The sequence below is a fragment of the Zootoca vivipara genome, chromosome 2, assembly GCF_963506605.1.
Source record: "Zootoca vivipara chromosome 2, rZooViv1.1, whole genome shotgun sequence".
Classification (NCBI taxonomy): Eukaryota; Metazoa; Chordata; class Lepidosauria; order Squamata; family Lacertidae; genus Zootoca; species Zootoca vivipara.
Window position 1 is genome coordinate 81987111 of NC_083277.1, and position 12746 is coordinate 81999856.

At 44.6% G+C, this 12746-nt stretch overlaps 1 protein-coding gene across 1 annotated transcript; it reads left to right on the forward strand.

The window, feature by feature from the left end:
• Positions 1–527: 527 nt before the first annotated feature.
• Positions 528–12572, forward strand: C1QTNF2 (C1q and TNF related 2). The gene is made up of 3 exons (XM_035104936.2): positions 528–883; positions 6870–7121; positions 10044–12572. Exons 2-3 carry the CDS (start codon positions 6878–6880, stop codon positions 10655–10657), a joined length of 858 nt encoding a protein of 285 aa, XP_034960827.1. The 5' UTR covers positions 528–883; positions 6870–6877; the 3' UTR covers positions 10658–12572.
• Positions 12573–12746: the final 174 nt, after the last annotated feature.

Genomic DNA, 12746 nt, shown 5'->3' on the forward strand with positions numbered 1-12746 from the left:
CCAGCTGCATCGCCTCTCCCGCTTCCAAAGGTGTATCGGTTAGGTCAGGCATCCCCAAACTCTGCCCCTCCAGATGTTTTGGACTACAATTCCCATCTTCCCCGACCACTGGTCCTGATAGCTAGGGATCATGGGAGTTGTAGGCCAAAACATCTGGATGGCCGCAGTTTGGGGGTGCCTGGGTTAGGTCAATTTTCACTCACTTTTCACAGGAGAAAGAGTGGGAAATCCATTTTAAAACACCCAGTGTGGACACACCGAAGTACTGTACATGCCATATGAGTGGAACTGTAACCAGACTCTTGGCCAAAGCCTGGCTGAGATTTGACTAGACTGCCTGAAGCCAGGTAAAATAGATTCTGCCTGCCAGCCAAGCATGTTCTGGACTTTAGAGTCTCTTGTTGCTTTTAGGTGACCTTACACAAGCCACTCTTCTGTCTGTGGCTCCTGCCCCTTTTGGAGTTTCTGAGCTTCCACAGAGCAGGGCTTTTTCCTTTTTCCTTTCTTCTTCTCAAATATCCGGAGCCTTCCAAGCATTTAGCCGCATGTGTGTAACGTTTTCTTCCCTGCCTCACGTGACACGAGGCAGAAGCTCAAACATTACACAATAATCAAAATATGCCTCTGGCAAAGCTAAGCCAAAAAGCCGAAGCCGCCGCAAAAAAAGTGGGAATGCAGATGAAAGAAACCCATTTTTGCTAACGTCGAGCAAGGCATTTGAGAATGCAAAATCGCAAGCCCTTCGTTTAAAGGAAAGGTTTTGCAAGAATAGCCAGGAATCCCACGAAGCTGGACAACTATGCTCTGCGGTGAAACATCTGTTTGAGATTCTTCAGCTTTTCTACTGGATGTCAGGATCTTTTTCTGGAAGACATTTGTGCTTGTGAGTACTATTTTTATTTACTGAAATGTTTTCTAAACAAGATGTAACAGCTTGAGCCAATGCATTTTACAAAGGCTGCAACCCTAATCCCAGTTTCCTGGGAGTAAACCACAATGAATTCAGTACTACAATTTACTTCTCAGGAGGTATGGTTAGGCTTGCACTGTGAATCCCACTCGCACACTTAATTCTCAGGAAAGTGTGCACAGGATTGCAACCCTGCAGCCCCCATACATATTTCCTCAAAAGTCAATCCCCTCGGGTTTCATGAGGGCACCGTCCCAGGTTAACAGTGCGTAGGATGGCAGTCTTTGAACGGTTAATTCCTTGCAGACTGGGCGGAACTCCTTAATCGAGTCAATTGCAAGTTAAAAGGAAGAATGCACTGGGGGGAAATGCTGTGTTTCATTTACGAGAGTTGTCTGTCTGTGCAACCCTTGTAAAACTTTCCTCTTGCGCACAGAAACTTTGCAATAGGAAGAGACCCAGGGAATCGTCGTGCTGGTTCAATAGCAGCTAAGCTCCAACTTCTGAAATGGGGGGGGGGGGGCAGAGAGAGGGGCCAAATTCATTCCTGGTAATGTTCTCTTCTCTCTTGCTGAGCTCCACACCAGACAATTACTACTCCATGCTACCCTTAACGTGTTGTGTCGGGGTGCCAACCTGAATAAAATATTGTGAGGGCCCAGGTACGCCCCATCCCACATAACCGATCACATGAAGCGGTGCATGCACACCATTTAAATGGCAATGTCCATCAACTTGGGGGCACAGCCCCCTAAAGTATTTTATTGGGGGGCCAAAGCCCCCTCAGCCGCTAGGATATGGCTCCTATGTGTCATGTCATTGGGTTTTGATCAGTGGGTGTGCTGTTTTTATACTAACCTCCTAGTCCTGTTTCTCCTAGAGACAGGGGTAAATTTAACCCCCCACAAATTCCAACAGTTTAGAAGCTGTAGCCACGCAGATTTGGTCTGAAGTGGAAGTTGCCATGAAACCTTTGGGACAAACAACTTTTGCCTTTGGAGGTCAAATTAAAGTTTCTAATGGGATGAGACTGCTCCGCTTATCTACCAAACAAAAGCTCAGGTGAAAGCAAAACAAAAACAAAAAACAAAAAGCTCCCATCTTTCCAAATAGCTTCAAATCAATAATAACAATTCAATTTCTTAGTACCCCTTCACCATTAGGTTCCGTTGTGGGTTACAACATTTGAAAGATACAAGATGAAAGTGAGTTTAAACTATTTACTGTCAAGAAACGGCTGGATTCATATTCAGTTGTCAAAGGATAGAATAAAAATGGGCATCAAATCCTACAGTCTACAATGGAATCCAGCTTCTTTTTTCCCCCATTACAGAATTGCAGGGTGAGATTTCACCAACACCTTCCTTTCAACAAATAGGACTCGAGAAAATCAAAAGACAATAACAACAACAATAACTAATAGGACTTGTTACGTTTCACCAGTCAATTCCTGTTCTTAGATCCTGCAGATTACCTCTCCCTCAGACAACTCTCCATTGGCAAGCTAGCTGGAACTTAGCAAAAATGTAGACTTGGGCCACAGTCCCATACCTACTTCCTGCGACTTCTGTTGAACTCAGGCTATGTACACATTTAGTGGCTGAAAACACAGTGAGGTGGTTTCCCACTGCTGTGTTTCAAGTTTCATTCGCACATTGCTGTCCACACCACAGAGGGGATGGAGGTGGATGTCTTCACTCAACTCCCATTACCTGCTTGGTTTCCCCATGCCTGCAGCCCCCCTGAAAGTGGCTTTGTGTTTTCAAATCAGATGGAAGGTGGTTTGAAGGGAAAACGACCTAAATATAGCAGCATTTCTCAAGGAACATTCTGCCTCACAACAAGCCTGTAAAGTAGGCTAGGCTGAGAGCTGGTGACTGGTGCAGAGGCTCATGGCGGAGTAGGATTCCCTGTGTCTTGTCTGGCTCTCTAAGCACAACACTGATGAGTCAGCAAATAATTATATCTGTGCTACTTAAACTGAAAGTACTCAAACCGAGGCATACTTAAACCGAGGTATGACTGTATAAGCTAGGTGTCAAATGGCTCCTTGAACCAAGGTTACTGTTGCCAAAACGGAATGTCTAGTTGCTATTTTGGGGCAATGATTTTTAAAATGATTGACTGTGATTGATTCTCACTTAAACCTCTGGCTAATTCAGATGACAATCTTGAGCTCAGTTAAGAGCCTTGAGAATTTAAAGAAGAGAAGTCACTTGATCCAGGGACAGTCCACAAATGTATTGGCCTGTTCTGACCCCTTTTTCTTAATGGTGACTGCTCCTGCTCAGGCTGCACAGAAAAGGCATTTTGGTTCCAGAAATTCATTTCAATTGTGCAGATAAAACGTAACTGATAGAATTCTACAGGGTGGGGTATTAGTGTGCGAAAACAGTCCAGATCCAACGATCCCCAGGATGGTGGAGTTAACAGGCGCCATCCTAGCACCCAGGCATCTTCACTTGGTTGCAAGCAGTCAAAAGCCAGGTGTAAAATGTGCCTGGTGCCTGGCTAATTTCAAACACTGTTGGGTTAGACCCTTCTTGCTTTGGAAAGAAAGAGTGAGTGCCTTATATGTAAGCTGGAAATCACACTGTGTATGAGAATTAAACATCTTACAAGTCTGTATCTCAAAGGCTCCAGCTGATGAGCTTCAGAGGCCAAAGCCAGTCCTTTTCTTGGACAGAACCCCTCTGCAGCATAAAATAAAAAAGGAAGGAAGGAAGGAAGGAGGAAGTGCATTCTTCCCACTGTTATAAGAAAAAACTGCTCTCTTTCCTTTATGGGGTATTCCAGGGGTATTAAGTGGGTTCCCTATCGGTAGGAACCAGAGTACAGTGGTACCTTGTTTTGAGTCCGGGATGTGCGCAGAAGCACGATTTAGTGCTTCTGCGCATGTGTGAGTGGCAAATCCGGAAGTAACCCATACTTCCAGGTTTGCCACGGATATTCAGCAAACTGGACAGTCGACGGGGTGGACGTTCGCGGAGGTATTACTGTATATTGAGAAACAAAGCTGCTAGTAAGACTGATCTTTATTAAAGGAACTGTTGCAGCAGGGTCCTCATTCATCACACGTAGGAGGGAGGAGAACCCTGAGCAATGGTGCTTGAGCCCTTATATAGACTTTTGAAATTGCCCACCCTGTAGCCCAAGACCACCCCCCTAAAACATACATACATACATCACATTTCCATGTGCTCTGGTTTCCATCATGGTGTTCCGTTGCGCCAGAAGCGGTTTAGTCATGCTGGCCACATGACCCGGAAAGCTGACTGTGGACAAACACCGGCTCCCTCAGCCTGAAAGCACCGCAACCCCATAGTTGCCTTTGATTGGACTTAAGCGCCCAGGGTCCTTTACTTTTACCTTTTACCACATACATCACAGAAGGAGGCAATCTACAGCACAAATCCTGCCTGCCAGGATACCTTATAATGGTCACTGATTGCATTACAGGTGCATGGGCAGTCCGGCAATTCTTTTGTGATGGTTAATACTTTAGTTCCTGAATCCAGGTCACAGGCTCACCCTATTCATACACAAATACACCCTTAAGGCAGGATTTGCAAGCAAAAAGGCAATGGGAAGGTTTTCCCCATTTGCCTCCCTTCCTGCAGAGGAATATTTGAGGTCATTGGGAGAGTCAAAATGGCTTCGGGATTGCTCTCCCATGCTATTTCAGACACATGGTTCATATATTTACATGTGTGTGCATTTATGAATATTTATTCTATATTTGAGACCTTAAAATTCTTATAACACCACCTTCCGTGCTTCCATTCTATCCAGCAAAAGTGGCTGGCCTTTAGATTCAGCAATGGTTCCGCAGCTGTTGTTTCTCAGCTGCTGGATTTCTCTGCCTAAAAAGCAAAGTTATAAATGCTGGTATTACCACTGGCAGAGTGGAAGGAACATGTATTTATTCTGGCTCCTCAGTGCTTTAAAAATTAAGACTGCCTGGAGGCTACAGTCCTTGACCTGGAAATTCTGACTCTAAAGCTCAGATGTGTGTGTGGACTGGTTGTCATTGCTTAATGCTGCCATTCCCATGACGGGGAAATACTTTGCAGATGTCCAGACCCATTCACTTTTCATTATTCTACTTTTTCCCGGATTGAGCTCTGGCAGGTTTTATGTCTGAGGCCCTGGTTGTGACCCCTCCATCCCTCTGGCTAACAAAAGGGGCATGAGAATTTGATGAAGTTTATACATCTGGTTTTGAAAAGGTACAAGGGGAGATGCTATTGAATAGGCACCAGCTTGTGTATTTCAGACATCAGGTATTACTACAATAATTGTTCAGTATTAATGGAGCAATTCACCAGTAACTGCTCAGTATGTGCAAAGCAGCTGGAAAACAGAGGGAAATAGTGGGGGCGGGGGAGGGGGACTTTTCAGAGACTAGCCCCACCCCCACCCTGCTTTTGCATGCTCTTAATCCGTAAATAACATTAATTTGTAACACATTTCTCCAGCAAGTGATTTGAGATGAGAAGATCCATGCCAAAGGATGCAGTGTGTGTTTCATTCCCGCCCCCCAATATGCCACGCACACATAATTTTTTCCCTATCAACCCAGATCCGAGGATTGGTTTGGGAAGTGATGACAGTCTTATTTTTTATGTTCTGTTACTGGAATTTATACTCCTCCCATCTCTACAGTTCAGAGTAGGAAACGACACCCATTCATATATATCACACAAACACTCTTACATGCAGTCAAGTTAAAAAGAAAGTCCCGTACATCCTGTTTGAATTCTGTGGCTTTGCATATCAGGACATAATAACAATCATCCATCTCTGAAACAGACACGGGGACAAATAGAAGAAGAAGACGACTTCACCCCAGTATGGCTCCCCTTTATCACATACCCAACAACAGCCCAACAAGACAATGACAAAAATCCACCAACAGCATACAAATCAATATGGCTAACCTGATCCAAAACACACACACACCCACACACCCCACTCACACATGAAACAAAGACCACCACAGCCAATCACAAATGAACAACCATATCCTAGGCCAACCCCAACATCTCTCACCACCAAAGGAACACAAGTTCCTGTGTTTTAACCCACAGCGCCACCTGAGTCCCTGAGTAATAGTAGTAATGCAATAATGCTTAGCATTTACATTGCAGTCAAGAGTCCTCAAAGAACTCCATATAAATTATCTCCAGTAATCCCCTTACAGCAAATGGGTATTGATGCTTGCCTAAAGCAACCTATGTACGTTCATATGTCTAAGGAGGACTTGATTGGCAGTTAGCATCATGGCAGTAGTTAAGAGCTGCCCAGGAATTTGGCAGTGAAGGAAGGAAACAGATAAAAAGAGCTAAACGTCACCTTCCTGGCTCACACCAGCTTCCTCTACTTCTGGTGTGACCTGTTTAACGCTATTTATTTTGCAGCACTTCTGTTTAACTTCATCTTCCTCAGGCTGCAAACTTTCAAAATCCAAACAGCATCGGAAGGGCAACGCGACAACAGAAAGAACCAGGCGGGGATTTTGGCAGTCTGGGGAGAGGATGAATAAAAAGCTAAATGACAAGTTTATTATTAAACAAGGAAGAATTTGCACACAAGGCTTCACAAAGGCTTTGGCGTGTCAGGGCAGGCCATGTGTTGACTGGATATTGCTAACCCAGCCTTGGGTCTTTATTCCAGTGCGACTGGCTCCCAGCACGACATCAGCCTCTGATTCTGGAATGCTCTTGAGATAGATCAGGTTCATGTGCTGTGCCTAGCAGAACTGTGCCACCCAAGCTGCTCCGCCATCCTCTGCCTGTATGCTCAAGTCAGCCCTTTCCCACCAAGAGTTCTTTGGACATGGACCCTGTGATGCATATGGATTTGAACCCTGTCACTCTCATCTGCTCCGAACCTTGTGGCGCTTACGTGTGCCTGCTGCAATACAAGCCCATAACAGTCTGTGTTTGATTTCTTACAGGCGCCACCATGATCTCCTTGGTTCTGTTTATCTGGATTGTGCCCTGCGTGGCCAGTCAGCTCCTCAGCAGCTTTGCGAAAGCAGAAAGTCAGAAAGGTTCCAAGCAGATCATCTGCAGCGTGCCAGGACCACAAGGCCCTCCTGGTGTGCCTGGAGCTCCAGGGTCCCCCGGGACGATGGGAAGGATGGGATTCCCAGGAAAAGACGGACAAGATGGAAAGGACGGGGAGAAAGGGGAGGCAGGCGAGGAAGGTAAGAGACTCCTGCTCCCTTTGAAAGCTCAGTCTGTCGCAATAGGAAGTGACACAAAGCAGGAGCATCCAAATGGGTCAATCCCAACACAGTCCCAGTTGGGTGCCTACCTGCCCTTATTAATGGTGTACTGGTAAATTTTGAAGTGCAGGCACTTTTCAAGACACTCCTAATAGCCACGTCCCTTCTAAACCAAAAGGTGCAACAAACAAAACTGGACTTTTTACCAGTGCAGCAGACATTGTGCCTGCATGTTTGGATTTTTGTGGGGGAATGTTTAGGAATGTGGATGAGATATTGTTTAATATATCCTATCCCAGCTTGTGTTAGCAAGCTTCAAAGTTAGCAGAGTTTACATTCCCTTTTCATGCACAGCAAAAACGGTTGCTCAGGCTTGATGAAGCCTATGTTGTTGTTGTTTAGTCGTTTAGTCGTGTCCGACTCTTCGTGACCCCATGGACCATAGCACGCCAGGCACTCCTGTCTTCCACTGCCTCCCGCAGTTTGGTCAAACTCATGTTCATAGCTTCGAGAACACTGTCCAACCATCTCGTCCTCTGTCGTCCCCTTCTCCTAGTGCCCTCCATCTTTCCCAACATCAAGGTCTTTTCCAAGGATTCTTCTCATGAGGTGGCCAAAGTATTGGAGCCTCAGCTTCACGATCTGTCCTTCCAGTGAGCACTCAGGGCTGATTTCCTTAAGAATGGATAGGTTTGATCTTCTTGCAGTCCATGGGACTCTCAAGAGTCTCCTCCAGCACCATAATTCAAAAGCATCAATTCTTCGGCGATCAGCCTTCTTTATGGTCCAGCTCTCACTTCCATACATCACTACTGGGAAAACACTACTGGGAAAATCACTTTAACTATACGGACCTTTGTAGGCAAGGTGATGTCTCTGCTTTTTAAGATGCTGTCTAGGTTTGTCATTGCTTTTCTCCCAAGAAGCAGGCGTCTTTTAATTTCGTGACTGCTGTCACCATCTGCAGTGATCAAGGAGCCCAAGAAAGTAAAATCTCTCACTGCCTCCATTTCTTCCCCTTCTATTTGTCAGGAGGTAATGGGACCAGTGGCCATGATCTTGGTTTTTTTGATGTTGAGCTTCAGACCATATTTTGCGCTCTCCTCTTTCACCCTCATTAAAAGGTTCTTTAATTCCTCCTCACTTTCTGCCATCAAGGTTGTGTCATCTGCATATCTGAGGTTGTTGATATTTCTTCCGGCAATCTTAATTCCGGCTTGGGATTCATCTAGTCCAGCCTTTCGCATGATGAATTCTGCATATAAGTTAAATAAGCAGGGAGACAATATACAACCTTGTCGTACTCCTTTCCCAATTTTGAACCAATCAGTTGTTCCATATCCAGTTCTAACTGTAGCTTCTTGTCCCACATAGAGATTTCTCAGGAGACAGTTGAGGTGATCAGGCACTCCCATTTCTTTAAGAACTTGCCATAGAAATGGGAGTGCCTGATCACCTCATCTGTCTCCTGAGAAATCTATATGAAGCCTATAGGATAATATATATGTTTCCTGGATTTTCCCCTTTATCCCTCTTAAAAGACACAACACAGTGCTCATTAAAAGTATGAAAATAGTTTACTTACAGACTTCCTGAGATGCAGCACAACTCAAGAGGCAGACTAGCTTAGATATTAGTATTTACATGCTGAATCTGCTCCATAGGGGAAAGCAGATTCATTGTTCTCTTGGCTGGAAGCCAAGAGATCTCTTCCTTAGATCAGTGTTTCCCAACCTTGTGCCTCCAGCTGTTTTCGGACTACAATTCCCATCATTCCTGACCACTGGTCTTGCTAGCTAGGGATGATGGGAGTTGTAGTCCCAAAACATCTGGAGGCACAAGGTTGGGAAACACTGCCTTAGATGTTGCTTGCTTGAAGTCCAAATCGAAAGAGACTGAAATGGACACTGGCCAATGACTTTACCTGGCCAGGTAACGCCCACTTCAATTACAAACAGAGGAAAACCCTCCCAGATCAGTGGCAGGAAGTTTTGCTGCTGACCTGGTCAGGTGTCCCTCTATGTGGTCACTCTAGGAACTGTTGTGACTTGACTGCACCTAGCCTTACATCCCACATTTTGGAGATCTTATTGTTTGAAAACTATGATGGGTCCCTTTTCTTTAGTCGTGAGGCTTGAGTTTCTCACGAGACTCTGTGGAAATGCCACAGGTGCTAATATCTCACATAGTCTGAGCAAGGATGGTGCTATAAGATGTTTCATTGTCTCCTGAAAATTGGGACAACAGCATTATTATTAATATTAATATTAACATTAATATTAGCCAAATGATCTATCAGTATTAAAACTGTGAAAGGGAATTATGAGGTAAAGAATTATGGGAATTATGCTTCTGCCTTCAAACAGGAGTCAGCGCTCCATCTTTTTCTATTAAAAATAGTGGCATGTATCCAACATTTCTGCTCGCCTCACACAGCAGACTTCCACATGTGCAACAAATCCCCCTCCTCTCCCCTGCAGCCCCTCACCTACCTTCAAAATCTGCTACAGAGGGTTGAAGGACACCCCACACAGAGAGCAGATTGGGGGGGGGTGGCACAGGGAGAGGAGGGAGAAATTGAACTTGGTGAGCATGAGCAGAACTTGTTTTGCGCAGGGTTGGATTCAAACCATGTTTTTAAAAGTCCAGAACCTATTTTCTGTGTGTATGTTATCATGATGTATGCTAATTTTCCAGGCTCAGATACTGACACTTTAAAGCAGCTAAATAAAGTAGCTAAATGCTGCCCTGCCCCCAAACTCAATATAGACAGAAGGAATTCCAATTGCACATCCTGGGCCGTAGCTATTGCTCCTGCACGTAGCAATGTCTTGGAAACACCCTAAAACTCCGCTGGCAGCTAAGTGTCCAGTCACTTACGGAAGTCCATTTCTCTCCTAGGTCCACAAGGCAAGACAGGAAATCCCGGCAAGCCAGGGCCAAAGGGAAAGGTGGGAGCCATTGGCAAAGCTGGTCCTCGTGGTCCAAAGGGCCTGAAGGGGAACCCCGGGAAAAGCGGAGGTGTGGGGAAGAAAGGCCCCAAAGGAGCCCTCGGGGACCCTGGGATGCCAGGCCCCTGCAGCTGCGGGGCAAACAAGGCCAAATCCGCCTTCTCTGTTGCAGTGACCAAAAGCTACCCGAGAGAGAGGCTGCCCATCAAATTTGACAAGATCCTCATGAACGAAGGTGCAAACTACAACAGTTCCAGCGGGAAATTTGTGTGCAGCATCCCTGGCGTCTACTACTTCACTTACGACATCACTTTGGCCAATAAACACTTGGCCATTGGGCTGGTGCACAACGGGCAGTACAGAATAAAAACGTTCGATGCCAATACCGGGAACCATGACATAGCTTCTGGATCGACTATCCTGTCCTTGAAGCAGGATGATGAGGTCTGGCTGCAGATATTCTACTCGGAACAGAATGGACTCTTTTATGACCCTTACTGGACAGACAGCCTTTTCACTGGCTTTCTGATCTATCCTGACCAGGATTATCTGAATGAAATATAAAGGGAAGGCTGTCGACAACAGCAACAACAGCCAACTCTAACAGGAAGTCGGACATGGAAAATGAGAACTGTAATAATGTACATTCATCTAGTCCCATCTTTGCATAAGCAGTTTCTAACCTGGACTGTGTCCCAGGGGTGTGGCTACCTTGTTTATAGATGATAGTGTAAGCCCAGGGTAGTCAACATGGTGAGCACAAGTTGATGAACTACAACTCCAAACATCTCTGAACATTGGCTAAGCTGACCGGAGCTGATGGGAGTTGGAGTCCAACAGAGTCTGGAAGGCACCATGTTGCCTACCTCAATCAAAGCCTTGGTGTTTCTTTGTGTCAGCCTGTGGATCCCCTTAAAGAATCAGCCTAGCTTATAAATTCGGAGCAGTCAGAGTTTTCATCATTTCTGGCCAGTGGCCATTGCAGTATTGTTATTGTTTAGTCGTTTAGTCGTGTCCGACTCTTCGTGACCCCATGGACCAGAGCACGCCAGGCACTCCTGTCCTCCATGCCTCCCGCAGTTTGGTCAGACCCATGTTGGTGGCTTCAAGAACACTGTCCAACCATCTCGTCCTCAGTATAATTCCCCCCAAACCCAGTAAGGCAATCCAAGTATATGTTGAAACATACCCATTTACAGAATGACAAATTATAAAAACTTAAAAATTGTAATGCCCTCTCCCCAAATCATTTAGATCAGTGTTTCCCAAACTTTATCAAAAACAAAAGACCCAATTTTGCTTCTTCGTCCCAATAATCTGCATGTATCCTGAAACCTGTCAAGCACAGCTCCTTCTTTGGCTAATCTAATCAATCTCTTGTTCTCCATCTTAAATCAATTTAAACTCAAATGACATCACCTCTGGATTTTTCTATAAAACCTTCATTTGCTCAACATCTATCCTGATGAAGTGTTCTGGAGAACTCGCAAAAGGTGGCCCACAACTTTGTGACATTTGAGTTGGTCCTAAGGAAAGTGTTGCTATCTTCAGCTTACTTAGATAGAAGCAATAAATGATCATGGTTCTCTGCCTAATGAGACACTAAGAAACCCCCAAAGGCAAACGAAAAAGGAATAATTTATAAAGAAAGATGGATGATGACCACATTATTTTAACAGTGGAAAAAAGATTATGATATTCAAAATCTGGAGCTCAGCACTGAAGTATCTTCAAGAGATCACAACACAGAATGAACAGAATATTATTTTCCCTGAATCCTTGTGTCCCATAATTTTGTCCTCACAGCTACTGCAAATGTCAACTGAAGTTACCGGTAGTTGTGGAGTGTTGGATTAAGGCCAAGGAAACTCGGGTTCAAATCCCCCTAGTTCACTTGGTAACTTTGAGCTCATCACTATCCCTCAGCCAAACCTACCTCACAGGGTTGTTGTGAGGATAAAATGGAGGAAGGGCAGAAGCATGTATGCTGCTTTGAAATCCTTGGAGGGGAGGCAGTGTTGTTAATGAATGATAATTGGTAAAGGAAAGAAGATAAATAGAAACCAACAATATGTATCAGCCACTTGATGCTTTAATGTTGTATGTATATTGCCACCTAGTGACTACCACCTTCATTGCACAAGGTGCTGCCTGAACAATACAATTTTGCAACCAAGCACTGGTGTTTTCACAATAAAAGTGCCTTTTAACATGCTCACTGCACATACAAGCAAACAATGCTATGCAGTTTTAAATGTAAAGAAATCCAGGTGTGTTTTTTTTCCAATCAGCTGAGGGTGGGTGGCTTCCCATTTGCATTTGCACAAGAGTAAACATTTACCAGCCTTAGATACGTTTCACAATGGGCAAAATAGGGACTCGTGTTGTTGTTGTTTTTATGGGAAGCAGTATCTATTTCCATTTGTTTTTTGGTAGGTAGCCGTGTTGGTCTGAGTCGAAGCAAAATAAAAAAATTCCTTCAGTAGCACCTTAAAGACCAACTAAGTTTATATTTTGGTATGAGCTTTCGTGTGCATGCACACTTCTTGTGTGCATGCACACGAAAGCTCATACCAAAATATAAACTTAGTTGGTCTTTAAGGTGCTACTGAAAGAATTTTTTTATTTCATTTGTTTTTTGGGTTGTGTTTTA

What these genes read in the sequence shown, in the direction of transcription:
- C1QTNF2 (XM_035104936.2), top strand. Translation starts at nt 6,878, where the DNA reads ATGATCTCCTTGGTTCTGTTTATCTGGATTGTGCCCTGCGTGGCCAGT. An exon ending in AGGGGAGGCAGGCGAGGAAG is followed by an intron (nt 7,122 to 10,043) that starts GTAAGAGACTCC and finishes TTTCTCTCCTAG; the next exon opens with GTCCACAAGGCAAGACAGGA.